We start from the raw sequence: 22500 nt of genomic DNA, 5'->3' as shown, positions 1-22500 counted from the left end.
TATACCAAGTGCACACTAAGAAATTTATCGCCGGCGGAAAATATTGAACTAGAAATTTAAAACAACGTTTTTCAATCTGGAAATCGAGTCTTAAAGTCAAACAACGTTCAAAATTGGCATCTTGGATCACTTCATTCTTCTCCTTCAACCAGAAGGCAGAGTTAATCAATAGGTCTTTCAAAAACACCTGATTTCATGCTTACTTTCGCACGGCGAACAAATCCTCTCTTGTCGGGGAACACCTCAAAGATTTTCCCTAAAGGCCACGAATTACGGTGTGAACTTTCAGTTGCGACTAAGACGATGTCTCCAACTGCCAGATTTCTCCTTGGACGAACCCATTTTTGACGAATCTGTAAAAGTGGAAGAAATTCCTTGCACCATCTCCTCCAAAACACATCCGCGAGATACTGCACTTGCCTCCAACAGCGTCTTGAAAGTAGATCTTTGTTCTGGAATAGACCAGGAGCCAAGGGGGCTTCAGATTTTAGTAAAAGCAAATGATTAGGAGTCAAGGCCTCCAAGTCGCAGGGGTCGCCGGATACGGCCGAAATGGGTCGACTTTTAAGGATGCTCTCGACCTCGCACATTAGCGTGGGTAGACTTTCATCATCGGTCATTTGTTCTCTAAGTAAGGACCGAAGAATCTTCCTGATGGTTCGTATGCATCTTTCCCAGATACCTCCAAAATGGGAACCGTAAGGGGTGCTGAAGGTCCACTTGATATTTTTCTGCAAAAGAGAATTGTGGATTTTCTCTTGGTTCCACTCTGAAATAGCATCGCGGAGCTCTCGCTCACCACTTGTGAAATTGGTGCCATTGTCTGAATAGATTTCCTTTACTTGACCTCTTCTCGCAATAAATCTTCGAGAAGCCAACAGAAAGGAGTCCGTGTAGAGGCTGAAAGCAAATTCTATATGCACAGCGCGGATAGCTAAGCAGGTGAAAATTACACCGTATCTCTTAACGAGACTACGACCACGACGAACTTGGAATGGACCAAAGAAATCTAAGCCAACTGACGTGAACGGTGGTATCTCAGGTCAAACGCGATCTTCTGGCAAGTCAGCCATTTTTTGTTGACAAAGAGATGCTTGTGAACGGCATATGACGCACTTTGCGAGAACACTCTTTACGGCTGAACTTCCCTGAGTTATCCAAAATCTTTCGCGGATGAGGGACAAAACATGCTCTCTTCCAGAATGGCCACACGCCGTGTGATAATGATCGATAATTAATCTGCTCACGCGATCATCTTTTGGGAGAATAATCTGATTCTTTGACTCTGAAGACAACGTAGAGTTGCGAAGTCTACCACCCACGCGCAACAGACCATTCACAAAGATTTGGTCGAGCTTGTAAAGACGACTACTCTTCTTAACCTGCTTCTTAGGATTCGCCGTTGCCTCCGGGAAGGATTGCCGTTGGACGTGCTTTAGACTTTCTCCCTCTGCCCGTTGGATTTCTTCAAGGGTGATAAGCATAAGACTGCCATTTCGTGGTTTGTCTCCTTTACTCGCTTTGAGGAGATTATTTCTGTAACGGAAAAGCCAGGCAACGACTTTCACCAGGAGAGACCATGAGGAACATCTGCTAGCTCAGAGAAGACACGCCGGCTCGAACTTCTCTTTTCACTTCAGGATCATTATTTGCAATCTCGCCAAATAGCTCATCTTGCGCTGGCCACATGCTGTCATGCTTCCAAAGGAATGCCGGCCCCGTTAACCAACGACTTTGACGAAGGAAAATATCTGCCGTCAAACCAAGCGAGGTGTCATCAGCAGGGTTATTATCGCCATTGACATGAAACCACTGATTATGCTGGGACCCGTCACGAATAATCGCCACCCTATTGGCAACAAAGGTGTGGTACCGCTTTGTTTCATTCTTGACGTAGCGCATAACTGCGGTACTGTCCGTCCAGAAGACCGACCTTGCATTGACTGAGATCTCCAACTCTCTCTTCAATAATCTGTCTTGCTTAACAGCTGTTACTGCTGCAGACAATTCCAGACGAGGGATCGATATCATCTTCAACTGAGCGACACGTGACTTCGCGCAGAGAAAAGAGCAATGGGCTTCATTGCGGGCATTGACAAGCCGAAGATAACTAACTGACCCATAACCGATTTCAGATGCATCAGCAAAATGATGTAGCTGACTGGACGTAATGACACCAAAACCATCTGGCTTCAGGCAGCGTTCGACAGAGAATTTAGAACCCAAAAGTATCCGTTTCTATGCACCATCGAACTCCAAGGGCTCTTTCTTTACTAAGGTCGAAATTCTTTACTTCTTTGGCGCGCTCGGCTTCAGGGATGGCATCAAGGACTCTGCGACTATTACTAACCCATTTGGTCAGATGAAATCCACCTCTTGACAGCAAACATTTCAAATCACTTGCATGTTGTAAAGCTTCTTCAGTTGATGGTAAAGATTTCAGGCAATCGTCTACATAAAAGTTCTTGTTAACCGAGCTTACAACTTCCCTTGGAAAGTGGTCGCTGTTGTCCTCTGCCGTCTTTCGCATGGCAAAGCTGCAACATGCTGGAGATGAAGCTGCTCCAAACAAAGGCACAACCATCTGATAGTCTTCGAGATTTCGTCCAGGTTACCCTCAGGCCACCACAGGAAACGGAGAAAGGTTCGGTCTTCTTCGGCTACTCTAACCTGGTAAAACATCGCTTCAACATCCGCCATGATTGCTATCCTTTCTTGGCGAAACCTCATCAATACACCGAACAATGTGTTCGTTAAGTCTGGACCCTTGAGCAACAGATCATTGAGCGACTTTCCCTGAAACTTCGCAGAACAGTTTAAAACGACTCGTATTTTACCAGGCTTGCGAGGATGGTAGATGCCGTGGTGCGGGATATACCACTTTACACAGTTTAACGCTTGCGTGTGCACGGGAACTTTAAGGGCGTAGCCCTTCTCTAGAATCTCAGCCATAAAGTCCTTGTAGTCAGCATACAGGTCCTTGTTACCATGGAGCTTCCGGTTCAGCCATAGCGCTCGCTGTTCAGCCTGTACCCGATTGTTTGGCACCGCGACTTCACGATCTCTGACTGGCAAAGCCATTTCGTAATGACCTTCTTTCAGAACTGCCGTACTATTTAGCACCTTTAAGAAACGCAGCTCCTCTTGGGACATCTCAGGTCTATCATCTGCACTGGATTCGGGGAAATCACCATTGTAGTAGTCCTTCAGCATCTGGTTGAGATCGTGGTCAGCCTTAGAAAAAAAACTGGATATGCGTGAGCGGTGGCTACGACACCGTAAGGGACCATTCAGAACCCAACCTACAATTGTACGGGACGCGTAAGGGCCGCCATCTTGACAATGCCTCACTTCTAGAGGATCGAGGATCTACGGGACGTCACTGGCTATTAGGAGACCGACTTCTGCTTCTGCATCCGGCAAATACACTCCACTCAAATGTGGCCATTTGTCAACATCAACCTGGTTTGGGATATCCTCCTTTGATACGGGAATCTCGGGTCTTGTGCACTAGGGAGGCAATTTGACAAACACGTTCTCATCCAGGTCGGAAATAACCAGATCTTGCAGAACGAAACTGTCAATGAGGCTGTTCTTTCTGTCCAACGTTGTTAAAGAAATCAAAGTTCTTTGGCCATTTACTCTTAACTGTCTCATTAGGGCTTCAGTACAAAACGTGGAAGGACTGCCGCTATCCAAGAAGGCGTAAGTGATTACAGGTGTCCCATTTCCTTTAGGCCATACTTTCACTGGAACAATGGCCATAGCTGTCCTCGAGGTGTCTGTCCCAACAAAGGGACTAATTCTTCCGCCTGTATTGATCATAGCACTTTTGAACACGCAGAACCTCCTCGCGAGACGAAGTACTTGCTGTGGCATTGTTAGCTTCTGGGCAACGTGCAACAGAATTCGTGTGGAGAACTGTTGGATGTTTCCTTGTGCAGTTGACAATTGCACACGTTTTCCACTTCGGACAATTCCTTGCTATGTGCTCAGTGGACAAACAACCGAAGCAAAGACGCTTAGACTTCATTTACTCGATTCGTTCCCCGTAGGGGCGACTCCTAAGAGATTTGCAGCTCTCTAGGGCGTGATGATCCTTGCAATAAAGGCAAGAGACTTCTTCTACTGGAGGTAAGTCTGAACTTCGCAATTCCCTAGTAGCAGGTGAGGTCAGGCAATTGTTGACATGCGAAGCAAAACTACGTCTTTCTTTCGTTTTCTCGTGGGATCCTTTATTCAAGAGACCTCGACTTGTATCAGGTCTAGGCCTAGAGTCTTCGACAATCTTCCCGAAGAGAGGGTTGGTGGCTACGCGAGCTTCATGGTCAACAAACTCAGCGAGGTCATTAAACCGGATAGCCCTTCCTTGATCCTCCATGATTTCATCTACCAAGCGGCGCCATCTTACTCTTAAACTAAACGGCAACTTCAGAGATAACTTCTTAATGGTTTCGGGTTGCTCAAGCTTGGTTAGGTTCCTACTACTCTCCATGGCATTCTTGCACCTCATAAGGAAAAAGGGCAAATCGATTTAGGGCTTGGTCATCCTCTACTTTCACATCGGGCCAATTCAATGCCTTGGTTTCATATGCAGCTACAACGTGGTAATTATCACCAAACTTCTTCCTGCTCAGTCGTTGAGCTTCTTGATAACCATTTTCAGGTGGGAGATAATGGCACGATCGCACGAGCTCTCTCACATCTCCAATTGTAAACTGCTCAAGGTAATAGAGCCTTTCGCTACTGCTTGACGTCTTGGACTCCATTATACTCTAAAACGCTCTTACGAAGGGTTCATATTCCATAGGGTCTCCGTTGAAGATGGGGACACGAGGCTGAGGGAGAGAACTTTTCTTCTGTTGTATTGCAAGCATCTCCACAATTTTATTCTGTTGCTGTTGTAGAGCGTTCTGTTGCTGATGGAGTCCTAACATCTCGTGAAAAGCCCTTTCGCTTGGCGAAGAAAGCACTTCGGAGGACTCTGAAACAGCTCTTTCGTTGTTAATAGGCAAGGGGGGATGGTGCCACTCTGCTGCTTCTTAGTTAGGGTTCGAGCGATGCTTTTCTTCCGGAAAATGCGGGTTTTCTTTACGTGGCCTCGATTCTAAATTTATAGGGTCAGGAACAACCAAGCGTGGTTTAGGAGCGGTCTCCTTACGTTCCAAAAGACACGGATGACCGACAGCTTCTACAATGGATGTTAATGCTTGTTCACGGGCCTGGGATTTAGCCAACTTCGTTTTTAGAGTTAAGCGTTCTTCTTCCAGTTGAAGGTTTCTCTAGCAGCTGTCGCTTCTGAAGAACCGCCTCTTCCGCTTTTGACTCTGCTACACGTGCAGCTTCTTTAGCTCTGGCCAAGGACAACGAAGATACATTACTTCCACGCCAACCATTGTGAGAAGAACGATGAGATTTTCTACCAGAAAGTCTGGAGGCTGAGGTTCTCGACACGATCTGACTTGCAGAGTCTTCTGGTTGCAACTGAGAGTCTAAACGCGCCACTTCCTCAGTTCTTTTAATCCAACCTTCAACTTCATGGATAAAGTCATCCTTTCGAACAGACTCGCGTTCGAAAGATTCATGGCACCTCAAAATGCTCGACTCGTCAGACAGGTACGACATATATACAACATGAGCGTCCTGGAAGGCAGCGAATGCAGCGACAAACTCTGACATTTTCTCTTTAACGCGAGAGGCGTTCCCTTCGCGGGACAGCAACACTTGAATTTAATTCCTTTTAATTTTAACTACCGAGAGATATCCAGATCTGGAATTCTTCAGCCCCCGAACGTCTTCCAATGAAATAACTTGCTCTAGTGCCGCGCTAGCAGCGCCAACGACAACATCACCACCACCGGGACCATCTTCTTTCGCCGCCATCAAATCTCGGCAAACTCAGGACAAATTCTTAACGATGTGATCTTCTTACGTCTACGAAACTCCAGCAATAAAAATTCAAACGCGCTTTATTCTTCATTCAACTGCCTATGACGGCGCGAACTCAACCCATGCGGTGAAAGCGAAAAGCGGTTAAGACTAGAAAACAAACAGATACAAAAATTACTTAGTAAAATGAACTAATCGTACACAGAAACTCGATGAAAAGATACACCTACATTTGTTAGGAGCTGGTAACTGAATATTGACTGCTTGAAGCGAAGAAAGTAACAAACTGCAGAAAGCGAAACTACAAGAACTACTCACAAGCGAAAATGACCGATCGAGAACCCTAGAAATGACTAAATTAAGGCCTAAATACCCCTAAGAGAACAAATAAATTAAGCACTAAATTCCTGATTAAAAGACTGACAACTGCATTACTAAGAGAGGAATGCAACCCCGCTAATGAGCAGGCGTTTGGATCTAACACATCTTTTCTGAATTCCAAAGAGATTTCCGGGGAATTACCAGAGTTTCTATCATGAATTCATGGGTAGAATTGTACCAAAGCACGCCCAAAGCAATTCTACACATCTACGCTGACTTTGCAAGACGATTCCCTTGATGTACCCTAGTTACAGGGGTAAACTCATGGGTAGAATTGGTCTAAACAACCTCCAATGTCATACTACGCATATTCACTGAACTCCAAACAGACTTCCCAGAAAGCAAAGAAGAGTTATTAGGGTGAACCAATGGGTAGAATTGGTCCAAAGCACCATTAAAGTCATACTACACATCTTCTCTGAGTTCCAAAGAGATTTCCGGGGAACTACCAGAGTTTCTATCGTGAACTCATGGGTAGAATTGTACCAAAGCACGCCCAAAGCCATTCTACACATCTACGCGGACTTTGCAAGAGGATTCCCTTGATATACCCTTAATTACAGGGGTAAACTCATGGGTAGAATTGGTCTAAACCACCTCCAATGTCATACTACGCATATTCACTGAATTCCAAAAAGATTTCCCTAAAAGGAAAAGAGATAATTATTTGGGTGAACTCATGGTTAGAATTGGACCAAAGCACCCCCAAAGTCATGTTACATATCCTGTCTGAGTTCCGAAAAGACTTTCGGGGAACTACCACAGTTTCTATGGTGAACTCATGGGTAGAATTGTGCCAAAGCACGCCCAAAGCTATCCTACACATCTACGCTGACAAAGGCATGTTACATATCAAAGTCATGTTACATATCTTCTCTGAGTTCCAAAAAGACTTCCAGGGAACTACCACAGTTTCTATGGTGAACGCATGGCTAGAATTGTACCAAAGCACGCCCAAAGCCATCCTACACATCTACACTGACTTTGCAAGAGGATTGCCTTGATGTACCCGAGTTACAGGGGTGAACTCATGGGTAGAATTGGTATACACCACCTCAAATGTCACACTACGCATATCCACCGAGTTCCAAAGAGACTATCCAAAAAGTAAAAGAGCTATTAGGGTGAACCCATGGGTAGAAATGGTCCAAAGCAGCCCCAAAGTCATACTACACATCTTCTCTGAGTTCTCAACAGATTTCATGGGCACTACCACAGTTTCTATGGTAAAATTGTGCGTGGAATTGTACCAAAGCACGCCCAAAGCCATCCTACACATCCACGCTGACTTTGCAGGAGGATTGACTGGATATACCCGAGTTACAAAGGTGAACTCATGGGTAGAATTGGTCTAAACCACCTCCGATGTTATACTACGCATATTCACTGAATTCCAGAGAGATTTCCCTAAAAGCAAAAGAGTTATTTGGGTGAACTCATGGTTAGAATTGGACCAAAGCAGGTCCAAAGGCATCCTACACATCTACACTGACTTTGCAAGACGATTGTTCGGACGTACCCGTGCGACAGGGGTAAACTCATGGTAAGAATCGGTCTAGGCCACCTCCAGTAATACTGTGCATATCCACTGAGTTCCAAGGAGATTGTCGTGCAAAAAAAGAGTTATTAGGGTGACCCGTGGGTAGCATTGGTCCAAAGTACCCTCAAAATCATACTACACATCTTCTCTGCGGTCCAAAGAGATTTCATGGGAACTACCACGATTTCTATGGTGAACTCATGGGTAGAATTGTACGAACCACGCCCAAAGCCATTCTACACATCTACGCAGACTTTGCAAGAGGATTGTCTTCATGTACCCTAGTTACAGGGGTGAACTCATGGGTAGAATTGGTCTAAACCACCTCCAATGTCATACTACGCATTTTCACTAAGTTCCAAAGAGATTTCCCTAAAAGTAAACGAGTTCGTTTAGTGAACTCATGGTTAGAATTGGACCCAACCACCCCCAAAGTCATGTTACATATCCTTTCTGAGTTCTCAAGAGATTTCCGGGGAACTACCATAGTTTCTGTGGTGAACTTATGGGTAAAATTGTACCAACGCACGCCCAAACCCATCCTATTCAACTACGCTCACTTTGCAAGAGGATTGTTTGGATGTATCCGAGTTACAGGGGTGAACTCATGAGTAGAATTGGTATAAACCACCTCCTATGTCACACTACGCATATCCAGTGAGTTCCAAAGAGACTTCCCAGGAAGTAAAAGAGTTATTAGGGTGAACCCATGGGTAGAATTGGTCCAAAGCACCTCCAAAGTCATACTACACATCTTCTCTGAGTTCCAAAGAGATTTCATGGGAACTACCACAGTTTCTATGGTGGACTCATGGGTAGAATTGTACCAAAGCACGCCCAAAGCCATCCTACACATCTACGCTGACTTTGCAAGAGGATTGCCTGGATGTACCCGAGTTACAGGGGTAAACTCATGGATAGGATTGGATTGGATTGGATAAGTTTATTTAGAGACGGTAAACTCATCAGTCTCAACTATAAAAACCTAATTAATTATCAGAATTATTACAAATTATACAACAACTATAACTACATTATTCAAAATTGCTCTAAATGTTCAATAAATGTAACTATAATATTAAGTGACAAAATAAAAACCTGCTTTACATGAGTGCCGTGTATAGAATTGTAGATTAACTTCATGAAAAGAAACGCTCGCAGCCAGCCCGGAACGCTCTAAGGGAGTCAGCCTGCCGCAATTCGATTGGTAAATTGTTCTAAAGAACTGCTCCAGCGTAGCTGAAGCTATTTTTCATATAGTTTGTGTGTGGCTGTGGGATAGCTAGTTTGCCCTCTGTGTCACTTAAGGAGTAACTGGAGACGCTGCTTCGGTCAACAAATTTGGAACTAAGGTAATCGGGAGTAAGACCATTAAGCGACTTACAATCCATCACAGCCTTATGGATTTTTCGTTGAGAATCAAGTTTTGTCCATCCAAGTTTTTGGATAAGGTTATCAGCGTTGGCATCATACTTCGAGTAAGTGAGTATACGCACAGCGCGATTTTGAAGTTTTGTAAGTTTACTGGCTAGGGTTTTGCCGCAACATCCCTAGACAGGATCGCAGTAATCAAAGTGAGGCTGTAATAAAGACATGAAGATTGATCGGAGAGTCTCATGTGGAACAAAAGACCTCCCTCTCTTCAACGCTCCAATACCAGACGCGATTTTCTTACATAAAATGTCAACATGAACATTCCAGGATAATGTCTCATCAATATGAACACCTACAGATTTCGTACAAGTCACTTGAGTTATAGGTGCACCGTCAATCATAAGTGACGGAGAATTGGTCTAAACCACCTCCAGTCATACTACGCATATCCACTGAGTTAACAAGAGATTTTTGTGCAAAAAAAGGAGATATTAGGGTGAACCCATGGGTAGAATTGGTCCAAAGCACCCCCAAAATCATACTACACATCTTCTCTGAGTTCCAAAGAGATTTCATGGGAACTTCAACAGATTCTATCGTTAACTCGTGGGTACAATTGAACCAAAGCACGCCCAAAGCCATTCTACACATCTACGCTGACTTTGCAAGAGGATTGCCTTGATGTACCCTAGTTACAGAAGTGAACTCATGGGTAGAATTGGTCTAAACCACCTCCAATGTCATACTACGCATATTCACTGAGTTCCAAAGAGATTTCCCTAAACGCAAAAGAGATAATTATTTGAGTCAACTCATGGCTAGAATTGGACCCAACCACCCCCAAAGTCATGTTACATATCCTCTCTGAGTTCCAAAGAGATTTCGGGGAACTACCACAGTTTCTATGGTGAACTCATGGGTAGAATTTTACCAAAGCACGCCCAAAGCCATCCTACACATCTACGCTCACTTTGCAAGAGGATTGTTTGGATGTACCCGAGTTACAGGGGTAAACTCATGGGTAGAATTGGTATAAACCACCTCAAATGTCACAATACGCATATCCACTGAGTTCAAAAGAGACTGTCCAGTAGGTAAAAGAGTTATTATGGTCAACCCATGGGTAGAATTGGTGCAAAGCACCCCCAAAGTCATACTACACATCTTCTCTGAGTTCTAAAGAGATTTCATGGGAACTACCACACTTTCTATGGTGCACTCATGGGACGAATTGTACCAAAGCACGCGCAAAGGCATCCTACACATCTACACTGACTTTGAAAGAGGATTGCCTGGATATACCCGAGTTACAAGGGTACAACTCATTGGTAGAATTGGTCTAAGCCACCTGCGGTCATACTACGCATATCTACTCAGTTTCCAGGAGATTTTCGTGCAAAACAAAGGGTTATTAGGGTGAACCTATGGGTAGAATTGGTCCAAAGCACGATTAAAGTCATTCTACACATCTCTGAGTTCCAAAGAGATTTCCGGGGAACTACCAGAGTTTCTATCTTGAACTCATGGGTAGAATTGTACCAAAACACGCCGAAAGCCAGTCTACACATCTACGCTGACTTTGCAAGAGGATTCCATTGATGTACCCTAGTTACTGGGGTGAACTCATGGGTAGAATTGGTCTAAACCACCTCGGATGTCATACTACGCATATTCACTGAGTTCCAAGGAGATTTCCCTAAACGTAAAAGAGATAAATTATTTGGGTGAACTCATGGTTAGAATAGGACCAAAGCACCCCCAAAGTCATGTTACATATCTTCTCTGAGTTCCAAAGAGATTTCCGGGGAACTACCACAGTTTCTATGGTGAACTCATGGGTAGAATTCTACCAAAGCACGCCCAAATCCATCCTTCACATCTGCGCTCACTTTGCAAGAGGATTGACCGGATATACCCTAGTTACAAGGGTGAACTCATGGTTAGAATTGGTCTAAACCACCTCCAGTGTTATACTACGCATATTCACTGAATTCCAAAGAGATTTCCCTAAAAGTAAAATAATTATTTGGGGGAACTCATGGTTAGAATTGGACCAAAGCACCCCCAAAGTCATGTTACATATCTTCGCTGAGTTCCAAAAAGATTTCCGGGGAACTACCACAGTTTCTATGGTGAACGCATGGGTAGAATTGTACCAAAGCACGCCCAAAGCTATCCTACACATGTACATTGACTTTGCAAGAGGATTGTTTGGATATACCCGAGTTACATGGGTGAACTCTGGGTAGAATTGGTATAAACCACCTCCAGTCATACTACGCATGTCCACTGAGTTCCAAGGAGATTTTCGTGCAAAAAAAAAAGAGTTGTTAGCGTGAACCCATGAGTAGAATTGGTCCAAAACACCATTAAAGTCATACTACACATCTTCTCTGAGTTCCAAAGAGATTTCCGGGGAACTACCAAAGTTTCTATCGTGAACTCATGAAAGCACGCCCATGAAAGCACGCCCAAAGAGATCCTACACATCTACGCTCAATCCTAGACAAAATTCGCGAACAAACAAAGAAAAAGAGGTTACTCTACTAGGAAAAAATCCACAGCGCTAATATTTTCTCACCATAGTGGCCTATAAAATTTTAAAAAGTGCGGCTAGTCCCACCCAACACTAATCCCTGTCACCCCCCAAAGCAAATTAGTGTGGACGGCAGTAGAGGACCCCATTTCCCTTCTCCTAAACCGTAGGGCTGCGTTTCATTTTCTTTTGTGGTACGTTCTTGGTAATTTGCAATTGAGCTAATAATTACGATCTACGCGCTACAAAAAGAACGGAGTCAATTCGTTATTTTCTAACATACACACTGCATTCAGAAAAGGGCCGTAGCTAGTGGGGGGGGGGGGGGGGGCAGGTGGAGCAGCTGCCCCATTTGGACCTCCTGAGCCAGACAAATAAGGTCTGTGGATGGAGTTGGTTATTTTGATTGTAGTGAATAGCAATTTTTGGCCATGGCTGAGAAATTGGTAGGTAGATTTTTTGGATACATATCTTTTTGGAGCCTCCAAATTTTAAAATGTTTTGGAGGAGGATACCCCCAGTATACCCCAGACCCTCCTACAAGGATCGTGGCTTCGGCACGCGAGATAATGTCCCTCTCCCCTCCCCCCCGTTACAAAAAGCCTAGCTACGGCCCTGCAGAAGCCATGTTATGCGTTTTAATGCGCCTGATGTCATAACCGACATGTCTCTAGCTCTCAGATGTGAAGAACGCAATTCGATGCATTCAGTGTCCATTCACGTGGTCAGCGCGCAAATTTCTTTCTCCCGAAACAAGCAGAATAGTTCGTGAATAGCAAACACTTCCCGGAGGTCTCGTTTGGGACACCATCGTGATCGCTCGTTATTCGTTCGGAGACACCCAAAGACCAATATGACGTTATTTAATCGCTACGCACAACAAATCTATCATATGGACGTTTCATTTTCCTGGCTTTCCTCTGCTTTGCTTCTAGTCATACTTTCGTCTACAGAAATGAAAACAAAGTTTAAAGAGATGAAATGGACAATACGTTTTGCCAAAATATATTAAGAACGATGGTTCAAAACAGGACCATGCACTGATCAAGAAACGGAATGGATCGAGCAACCAATAGGCCTTTTACAACAACTCGTCAACTATTGAGCACTAGAGAAGCGTAAGAGTTGCTCGAGGCAACATTTTAGTAACACCCACCTTAAGTGGTATTTCTCTGAAAATTTGTATTCTGGCTAAGACAAACACGATTTTTCCATTTCTGGAATTTTATAAAATCCGAGTTCACCAGGTATCAGTCATGTGACCAGGTGTTGCAAACGGCCTACTGTTTTCACGCTGCCAAAACTGAAGCCCGTGGTGCCATATTGTTGGGATCACCTTTCGCGCTAAAGCTTCGAATAGACAATGAAGTTATGGGTAAAGCGGAACCTCCCTGGATATTATACGGAAAAACTTTGAAAACATGGTGGCTTTTGCCACATTGCTTTTCGCTCCCGTTGAACTCTTACGATGAAGTTGCAAGGTGGTCCCAACAAGATAGCCGTCATTTCGTTGTGCTCACACACTAGAGAGCTTTAGATTCTAGGACGAGAACGACCACGAGTACGAAATTTTCTCATAGCACAACAGTGAGCGCGCGCAAACCAGCGTCATTTTGGCGGGGAAAACGTGTTACCGTCGTCATTTTAGTAAGAGATTTTGCAAAAATGTCATCGTGTCAAAACAAGTCAACAACAAAGCAGTTTTGGCATTTTTCGATCAGCAAAACGGCCCAGGTAACAGCAATAATAATAACTGAGCAACCTATTCTGCTTAACAAAGAGTAAGATAAATCGTACGGGTTATAAATTTTTCTAAGTATTTCCGCCAAAAACTGCTAGTCAAAACTCATATTCGTTCTCGTCCTCGTCCTAGAATCTAAAGGCCCCTAATGGTAGGTTGGCGGAATGCCAGTTCAGCCTATTCATGAAAACGAGTGCGCCGAAGTGTCTCTAACGGAAATTACCTTTTTATTCACATGCAGAGTTTATTGAGCAGCCACCACAAAACTGTATTCGGGCTTGCTTTGATAAAGAAGGGTGAAAATGATGGATTGAAAGACAAAACCTCTGAGTGGGATGAATAAAGTGACAATGTATTGGCCGAATGTATTTAACAACTTTCTTACCGGAGTGCTGCAGCATATGTATTCGAGAGTTTCTCTCCAAGTCTCGACTGTTGTTAGGGTTTGATGCTGGCGTTTCACACGTCTGTTCACATTGTCTTTGTTTCCTGTTTTTGCCCTTAACTTCCGTAAAGCATCTTGAACCTAAAATCAAAGTCTCACTTTTAGACCAATACTTCCTATATTTCTCGAAAGTCCCGAAAACTTTTCGGGTTCGAAAAGCCGTTTACGACACTGACGGCTGCCATCCGCTCGTTTTAGTATGCTGGCGTTTTAACATGTCTTCAAGATGAAAAAAGCAGTATGATTGTGGAGTTTGAGGACTGAAAACCTCACCGTTCTCAGATGCAGAAGGAATTGTAATACCCGACAAAGGCCCGGAAAGTTGAGGGACTTTAGAGAAACAGGCCCATGCAGATGTCTAGCAGAAATACCGGCGGCGCATTTAAAAACGTCCGTTAAGTACGTCGTTTATCGCCGTCGTCGTAAACGCGACCAATGACAATAAAAACTAGTAACTATACTGAGGCGAATTTAGCAGTAAAGACGTATAAAAAGACGTCTTCTGATTCACTTAGGGCTGCGGTATTGTTACATTTGAAATCTTTGATATTCCTGACTCATGCAATCATGGTTATTAGCCTTATAATTACCTTATAAAGAAGCTGATTTTGCCGGTCGTTTTGTTAAATTGAAACAGTTCAGAGTTAAATGAATGTATATTGTAAAAAAAATTATTGCATTCGCGGTTGTTGGATATGAGATTGGGAATTGGAGTTAACTCGGTGCGACGTGCGTGGTTGTCTATTTACCGGGAAGGGATCTGTCAGCTCAAATTATAACTTTGCACTATCGAGAGTCTTTCGCGATCTTCAAGTTCACCTCGTTTACAGCGTTTACCGAGTACAATGTTAGAGAAGTAACCTAAAAATATTTAAACTGGTAGAGGCGGTTTTAGAGTACAATTATACAACAACAAGTTTATTTCTTTCTCTGAAAGAGATTAAATAACAATTTAGACCGACCCACGGGTAGCATAGCTAATCGAGGTAGGTCGTTCAATAGATACAACTACATTTATGATATATAAATGAAAAGAGAAAAAAAGGAAAAAGCGTAAACTACATAAAGTTAAATGGATAAGAAATAACATGACGTGAGAAATACAGTAAATTATTAAATAAGGACGGTATATCTAAGATTTCTTTAGTTGTAGTCATCTTCAGTTATTAATTATATATGTCGAATAGAATATTTCTTATCGTATTTTTGAAACTATTATTTGACAATTTTCTTATTCTTTCGGGTATCTCATTCCAAACTCTTGAGCCAATACGTGAAAAGAGTTTTGTAGCAAGTCAATTCTACAGTGTTACGTATAAAAATTTTGAGATATTGATCAACAAGTAATTCGAATATCTTTGTATACTTGATGTTCTACAAAAGAGATTTAAAATATTTGGCGGTGCTTGTTTAGCATTAACATACATTAATTTTGCAACTTCAAAGACGTAGAGAAAGTTTATAGGGAGAACGTTAGCTTTAAAAAATCAAAGTGGCTATAAGCGACTGAACTCGGAAAATGAATATGAAAGGTCAAAAGATCGGGGCCATTGAAATGAATATACCATTTTAAAAATGGAAGCGAGGCTGCCGGTGACCCAGGTTTGACGCAAACCTTTGTGCTTTTCTAATGTTAATGTAAACTAATTAAAATTACTCAATTTACATGATAAAAGCACTGAGGTCTGAATCAATACAAGGTCACCGGCAGCCTCGCAGCCATTCATAGGCTACATGAAGGTCACTGAGCAAAGAACTGTAAAATTTCGTTCCCAGGGTCTCTCTTGTTTCCTTCCTCCGGAACGCCGGAGCGGGAGAGAAGAGACCCTGGGAACGAGGGTTTTCAAATTTATTCATTGGTCATTGACAATATTATGCAACAATAAAAGTGTGGGTGTTGCAAAGATGAGTGTTGAGTTACTCTCAGCACTGTAGTAAAAATGTCAGGAACATTAATTTTGTTTGGTTCAGTGTCATGGCATGCACATAGGTTAGGTAGCATATCTGACCCAAACAGGAAGTTCTTTCCGAGTTCTTTCCGAGTTAAAAAAAGCGTGTTCATCTTTAGCAGCAAAATTGATTAGGCGTAGTGCACGTTTCTGGAGAATAACGAGCTTTTTTAGATGTGTTTTTTGAGGAGTGGCCCCACGAGATAAGTCCATAAGAAAGGTGAGGTTCTATAAGAGCATTACAAATAGTCTTAAATTGGTATATAGTGTCTTAGTCTGCTTTACATGCCTACAGTTTTACTTATTTTGATTGCAACAGCACCGATATGATTTCTCCAAGGGAGATTTTTATTAATAATAACGCATAAGTACTTAATACATTTTTCAAGACTAGTTACATTTCCTTTAAATCATTGTCAAATATACGAATTTAATTTTGGGGAAATCAGTTTTAATTTGTTTTTGATAGGGTCTAAAAATTACACAATCGGATTTTATAGTATTTAACGTTAACTTATACAATGAAAGATTCTCTGTTGCATGCTTGCGTTGTCTTCAAACCTCGAATTTGTTTGATTTCTCGTCCTCGTTGAGCAGAGTATCGCAAATATGTCGGTTAAAATGTGTGCCACACGTGCAGCACGATTATTTTCCCTCTTTTACCCAATGATATCATTGTTTTGTGGCGTTGTTGTTGCCCGCCGTCGTCGTTTCTTAAGCTCTAATGGGGAGCTTAAGCACGCGCGTTTTTCAGACGCGGAGGGCAACCGGAAGTGAGCTGCCTTCCCTTTTAACTTGTCTTCACACAACCGCATTTATATTGCGAAGTATCTTTTCTCCATCAGAGATGATTAGTACTCTGTAAACAACGACTTAAAATCTCCAAACTTGAGGTTTTGACGACAACATGAGCATACAAATCTCCATTTTTACTCTGAAATCGCTCGAACCAAATTATTTTTAGGATACTTCGCCCACAATGTACAACATGAACGAGATGGAATAGTGGCGAAAAACTTAATATGATACTGCGGAGTTATATTAGCGGAGCACCATGGTTAAGAAAATATGGCAACGCATCGATGCTATGACGTCACCATGCGACCGTACGTCTGTACGTACGTGCACCTCTTCATGTATGGCAATGTGACCAGTATCACAATAAGCCAATCATCCACCAAGTCTCAGCCTGGAAACTTGAGTTGGTCAATACACAACAACCCCCACAAGGCGTAAAAATGGCCGCCTCAGTGCAGGGCTTTGTGTGGTTCCTATGTGCAAACATTATTGTTTTTTTATGGACTGTTCGAAATGAGTTTTCAAGGGAAAACCTCTGCTAAAGGAATAGAAAAATATCAGGGAAACAATTTCAAGCAATTTTAAAACGGCATCTGGAAAACAACCTCGCGGAATTGAGGTTAGTGATGAAGATAAACATTCGCGTACGAACAAGCCATTATTTTGCATCGAGCACATGTTGTTAAATGCCATGAACTACTTCGTGGCCGTCTTTTTCGCGTTGAGAATCGCGCTAGATCATCAAATTAACCTCTCACGAATGAAAACGTCATATTTTGGATTTTAAAAATCGGAAAGTTTGGTTAAAAAATGGTTTTGAACATCTGTTCATATTTTTTGCCCACACAAGACCGAAGTGTAATTAATTATGCGAAACACAATCCCTTTGTTTGTCGTCGTGGAGAAATGACAAGTGTCGACGCCTGATTAACAAAATCCAGAAAATTCATGGATTCTTTTTTTTAGCCAAATTTGGTGGAAATATTGCCTAACTAAATTTTAAAAACTTCTTTTCATCTTTTTGTACCAGAACAATATTTTTGCGAATTTTTTTACTTACGGTTATCTTTTTGAAAAGTCCTCAGTTTTTTTCTGATTTCTTTTTCAATACTGAAAAGCCTATTTTGTGGCTTCTTAGCCACATTGCTATAAAAAATTAAGTTCAGAAAAGTTAATTAATTTCTTAGGTCTTTAAGGACCCATGTTTTTCAACCGAACGCAAATGAGATAAATATCCGGGAGCTCCGATTTTAGGCTTGGCTAATTCTATACATTAGATCTTAGAGTCCCAACCATCTCATATCCAACGGGTGCTCGTGGAAAAACTGTGAATTTTCTAGATTGCCTTCGTGTCTCTAGTATTTTGAGTGAAATACAATTTACGTTTTTCGCTTACCTGGTCATCAAGAACACAATGGAAAATGAAAAATACAACACCCTGCGACAACAAAGAGAGAAGATTGTCAGGTTTTATGTTGCCTGGCGACGCAGCCTGATTTCGAGTGATCGTCAAAATGAGTTCCGAAATCGACAAATGTTCTTACAAAAACAAATGAAAGTCAAATAAATAAATAATAATAGGTTTACTTGGGAGAACACCGTCATAACTACAGAAAGATTGAGAAAAACAGCCCAGATCTCATCCTCGTGCTCAAGAAAGAGCACAAGTGGGTCATGATTAACGCTGCTGTTCCTGATGTTCGGAATGTTGCAACGAAGGAAAAGGGAGGTACCAGCCCGTCGCGGGCCAATTGCAAGAAATGCATCTGGGAAAAGATTCCAGGCAAATGGCATTTAACTTTAGCAAGGCGAGCAATGTAGTGGGTTTTTTTTACAAAATAATTGTGGAATAAAAGAGGGTATTTTCAGGTTATTACAGGGTTTTAAAACAAAGCGGGGTGTGGTCAAGGGCTGGTTAAGGGTCGCAGAGACCCAGCGACAAACCTCCACGTATGCATCGTCAGTGCCGAGGTTTCAATACCCCGCACTTACTCAAACTCCGAGTAAGTTACCTTTAATATTATTTTTACCTGTGTAGAGTTCAGCAAAATGTACACGTAGGTCAGTGCGTAGTGGAACTCGATGAAAAAGCCCAACAAGGAAGTGACACCAAGCAAAGGCAGGAGAGCAATAATGCTCCTAAGACCTTTCCTGCAAAAAACAGAAAACCAGCCATCGATGTTTATCGCAAGTGTGCTCTAAATGAAATAATAATAATAATAATAATAATAATAATAATAATAATAATAATAATAATAATAATAATAATAATAATAATAATAATAATGAACTTTACTGAAGTGTCAACTATATTTAGCGCTGGGGCACTGTTTGGGGACACCGTTGTACAGAAATCAAATCAACTCACATCAAATCGTAGTTTGGTTTTTGAGGAAAAGTGAAAACTGAGGTACCCGGATAAAAACCTCTCGGAGCAACGTAGAGAACTAACAAACTCAACCCACATGTGACGTCCAGCCTGGGAATCGATCCTGGGTCACATTGCCTGTTGGGAGGCGAAAGCGCTCACCACTGCGCCATCCCTGTTGTCTTTCGACACTTGTATTACACAAGAACTCATGAAATAATTACTGATAATTCAAACAACATAAAACATCATTTGGTTCAGTTATGACCTCCTTTTAGTATAAGTTCACCTTATTTTTCAGTTAATGTACATTCTTACTTTGCGATGATCACTCGATTGTTGCCATACTTGGTAGATATTTTTCCAAAGATTACACGAAGAAGAATAGCAAACAACACAAAATTGACCTAAAGAAAAATCAAACAAACAAAAAGGAAACCGATGATTCAAATACCGTACTCCAAAAAAGAAAAAAAGATGATCTTCAAAATGCCATCAGTATAAGCAATCACACGTTTTTGAAGGCACTTTGGTAGAAATAAGCGCGAGTAAATTTCTCAAATTAACAAGATTATTGATACAGCCTGTTGAGCGAGAGCAATTTGTGATCTGAAAAATTTACAACTGCTTCTTTATAACGAGTTACACAAGAAGTCATGTGATTACTTACAAATAACATATATGGAAAAGAGGAAGACAGAAAATCTAAACAGTCAAGGGAAATTTTGACAGCGAACGCTTTGATTTTCTATGAAGTTCATTTAACTGACGGGCTGAAACAGATTACGTCAGTCAAATTCAAACTTTTACAACAGTATCGTTTAAACGTCCTTTACCAGTACAATTAACAAATTTGGAATTATGTTACAAATTCGGAACCCTGTTGCACGAGAATTTTACTCGGTTTTAGCCGATCAGGAGTGAGTCATTTTTTCAGGTTATATTATTACTCCAGTTAGCTTTCATACCAGGAGAATGGCCAATACGGGTCCCTTGTAAATCCAAAGGCTTCCGTTCATCCAGCATCTAATGAAAAAAAAATATGTGCAGTTATTACCTCAACTACAGATATTGCGCTTATAGCGTTCTGAGTGGATACAAGATGGTGGTAAATAGCCAACGAGGGGCTTAGCGCCGAGTTGGCTATAAACAGTCTCATGTCCAATAAGCGTGAATGGAATAACCGTTTTATTAAATTTTCTATAAATTTTGAAATGTTTTACATACAGAACGACAGGATGTTGTCTAAGTTTTTACAAAACGACGAGGGCAATCAGTTTCCATATAAGGTCATTACGGTATATGAGCTGATAACCAAGATTTAGTGAGCCAACTTGAATCAGAAAGCTAGAAAAGCAACATTCGAGATTGAAAATTTCATAACAACTAATATAACGTATGAACGCGCCGAGTGTTACTCTGTTGAAAAACTTCTAACGGGAAGCGACATTTCCGAGTATCCGAACGTTCGTAATGAATGAACTTTTATAATTACAATAATAACTGCATTCGCGCTTGTTGAATATATATGAGATTAGTTCTAACCAACTCGACGCCACGTGCCTCTTTGTATATATATGTAATCGCATGGGCCCGAGGGCATTCACGCGTATTTTCAACATTTTCACGCGACGATCGTCGAGGGCAATTTGGAAAACTTTGAAAAATACAAGTGAAATTAATCCTTCATTGCACGAGGGCACAATGCGATTACATGTTTATCACATACCAGGCAAAATTATTGAGGGAAGCTCGTTCAATGCCACGACAAATGACAACTAACTTAACAAGCTTTCATTTGGATAAACTTCAATTCAATAAATCGATGCTGTCAACAGAAATAGAGCTTAATTTAATTAAACTGTATTTTACATGTGGATAAAAAGCAGTTTAATCAGAGTCAGAATTGTCCCTTTGCTTGCTTCGGATAAGCAACTGCCCTCCGTCTCAGCCAATCAGCATTCAGTAATTTTCCCCGTATGTGATAAGGCATTTTATCACGTCACATCCAGCGTTCGCTAAACGAATAATTGTTAAAGATTTAAGAACTAAAATTGTTACTCTTCAATGAAGTGTCTAAGCTTATTGGTATAGTTAGGTCCTCTGCTGTAGCAGGTTGCATGCAACTGAGAAACGATGATTTTGAAGGGTTTCGTCGACGAAACAAATCGGCTTCTTGGTGAACTTTGCTGACGAGCACGAAAAAGCTGCTCTAACTTCAAACTGTTAAAGCGAACCTCCTTCTGACTAATGAATAGTTCTAAGCAGAACAAAATAATGTTTGCAATCAAATTTTTTTCGACAATTTTCTCCAAAAGGTGTTTGTATTGCAAAAAAAAGAGAAATTTTAGAGTCACTTATTTTCACTTCAAATTCCCCGGACGTCGCCATCTTGAACAATTGTGATATGTTACATACGGTTGTCTTCGCACTGTAAACTTTGCCAGTAATTGAACCATCACAATAAAAAGACAGAATTATTCTGAACAAAACAAGACAATGAGTACAACAGCCTCGTTGCTAGGCAACGGGCGAAAGGACAACTGACAAATCGAGTCCTGGGAAGGATTCGAACCTACTACCTCCGTAACACTGGTCGAATGCTCTACCCATTGAGCAACTACAAACCATCCAGCTCCCCAGGGGCCCGTTTTTCGAAAGTCCCGAAAAACCATTTGTGAAACTTCCAAGCGCTTGTTTTGGAAAGCTGAGCTTTTAACATGTTTTCAAGGAAACCAAAAAAAATTGATTGTGAAGTTTGACTACTTCACTCCTCCGGATAAATCCTCTCCGTTCTTGAGACACAAGGGAACTGCGACACCCAAAAAATGGCCCGTAAAGTTGCGGGACTTTCGAGAAACAGTCCCCAGGGCACGGTTGTTCAAGAGCCGATTAATGCAAATCCCAGATTAAAAATAACCACGGAGTTTATTTTTCTACTCCCAAATTCTGTGCAACGCTGATATTCGGCACAACATTACATTAGAAGAGGTCAATCTTGAAAAACCAAAATAAGCAAAAGAAACTTTCACTAAAAAGTTGAAAACAAGAAACAAATGTTTCGCTAATCCTGGATTAAGTTAATCGGCTTTCGAATAACCGGGCCCAGGTAGAGCATCCGACCGGTGTTACGGAGGTCGTAGGTTTGAATCCTGCCTACTGAGGACTGTCCTTCGCCCGTAGCCTAGCAACTAGTTTCCCATCCTCCCCATGGGCCCGTTACATCTTAAAACATTTATGTTAATGATACCTTGTTCGCTCCATATAGACAGTGAGATTTAGTGCTCCACATGTGACTTCGGCGATCTGAGATTGACCCATGTTAAATATGCTGGGTTGGATTGCTGCTACTAATCCAACAATGACTGCTGGGATTCCTGAAGAATTAAACATTCGTGCTATAAGCCTTTGGCACGATGGCGCAATATACTGCCAAGACCAGAATGCTATGAGTAACTTCTCTCGTCAAACAAATTCTA

At 41.8% G+C, this 22500-nt stretch overlaps 4 protein-coding genes across 8 annotated transcripts in view; all 4 read right to left on the bottom strand.

Annotated features, from left to right (window-relative positions):
- Positions 1–161: 161 nt before the first annotated feature.
- LOC138005017 (uncharacterized) lies at positions 162–1484 on the bottom strand. The gene is made up of 2 exons (XM_068851309.1): positions 1117–1484; positions 162–900 (listed from the first exon to the last, which is right to left on the bottom strand). The coding sequence occupies exons 1-2, from the start codon at positions 1482–1484 to the stop codon at positions 162–164; spliced, it is 1107 nt and encodes a 368-aa protein (XP_068707410.1).
- A 109-nt stretch (positions 1485–1593) lies between these two features.
- Positions 1594–2031, bottom strand: LOC138005016 (uncharacterized). Its single transcript, XM_068851308.1, has one exon. It carries the CDS (start codon positions 2029–2031, stop codon positions 1594–1596), a length of 438 nt encoding a protein of 145 aa, XP_068707409.1.
- A 447-nt stretch (positions 2032–2478) lies between these two features.
- On the bottom strand, positions 2479–3213 carry LOC138005015 (uncharacterized). The gene has a single exon (XM_068851306.1). It carries the CDS (start codon positions 3211–3213, stop codon positions 2479–2481), a length of 735 nt encoding a protein of 244 aa, XP_068707407.1.
- Positions 3214–8749: 5536 nt separating this feature from the next.
- The window catches only part of LOC138006622 (uncharacterized), a 60282-nt gene continuing 46531 nt past the window's right edge, over positions 8750–22500 (bottom strand). For 2 of the 5 annotated variants that reach the window (XM_068853063.1, XM_068853062.1), the window contains exons 21-27: positions 22272–22398; positions 19990–20047; positions 19340–19428; positions 18684–18804; positions 18050–18091; positions 13847–13987; positions 8754–12667 (exon numbers count right to left, since the gene is read on the bottom strand). In XM_068853063.1, coding sequence (XP_068709164.1) covers positions 12656–12667; positions 13847–13987; positions 18050–18091; positions 18684–18804; positions 19340–19428; positions 19990–20047; positions 22272–22398 — 590 coding nt within the window. In that variant the 3' untranslated portion in view covers positions 8754–12655. Of the gene's footprint in view, positions 12668–13846; positions 13988–18049; positions 18092–18683; positions 18805–19339; positions 19429–19989; positions 20048–22271; positions 22399–22500 lie in introns of all 5 variants that reach the window. The other 3 variants (XM_068853064.1, XM_068853061.1, XM_068853060.1) reach the window with 3 other exon arrangements.

Source organism: Montipora foliosa, chromosome 6 (assembly GCF_036669935.1).
Source record: "Montipora foliosa isolate CH-2021 chromosome 6, ASM3666993v2, whole genome shotgun sequence".
Taxonomy (NCBI): Eukaryota; Metazoa; Cnidaria; class Anthozoa; order Scleractinia; family Acroporidae; genus Montipora; species Montipora foliosa.
The sequence above is the reverse complement of the archived record's forward strand: the minus strand, read 5'-3'. Positions and strand labels throughout refer to the sequence as shown.

Excerpts from the sequence above, each read along its gene's own strand:
- LOC138005017 (XM_068851309.1), bottom strand. The coding sequence starts at position 1,484 with ATGCTTATCACCCTTGAAGAAATCCAACGGGCAGAGGGAGAAAGTCTA. Across the intron at positions 901-1,116 it reads GTAAAGAGTGTTCTCGCAAA|CCTCTACACGGACTCCTTTC; the intron begins GTGCGTCATATG and ends ATTTGCTTTCAG.
- LOC138005016 (XM_068851308.1), bottom strand. The coding sequence starts at position 2,031 with ATGATATCGATCCCTCGTCTGGAATTGTCTGCAGCAGTAACAGCTGTT.
- LOC138005015 (XM_068851306.1), bottom strand. The coding sequence starts at position 3,213 with ATGCTGAAGGACTACTACAATGGTGATTTCCCCGAATCCAGTGCAGAT.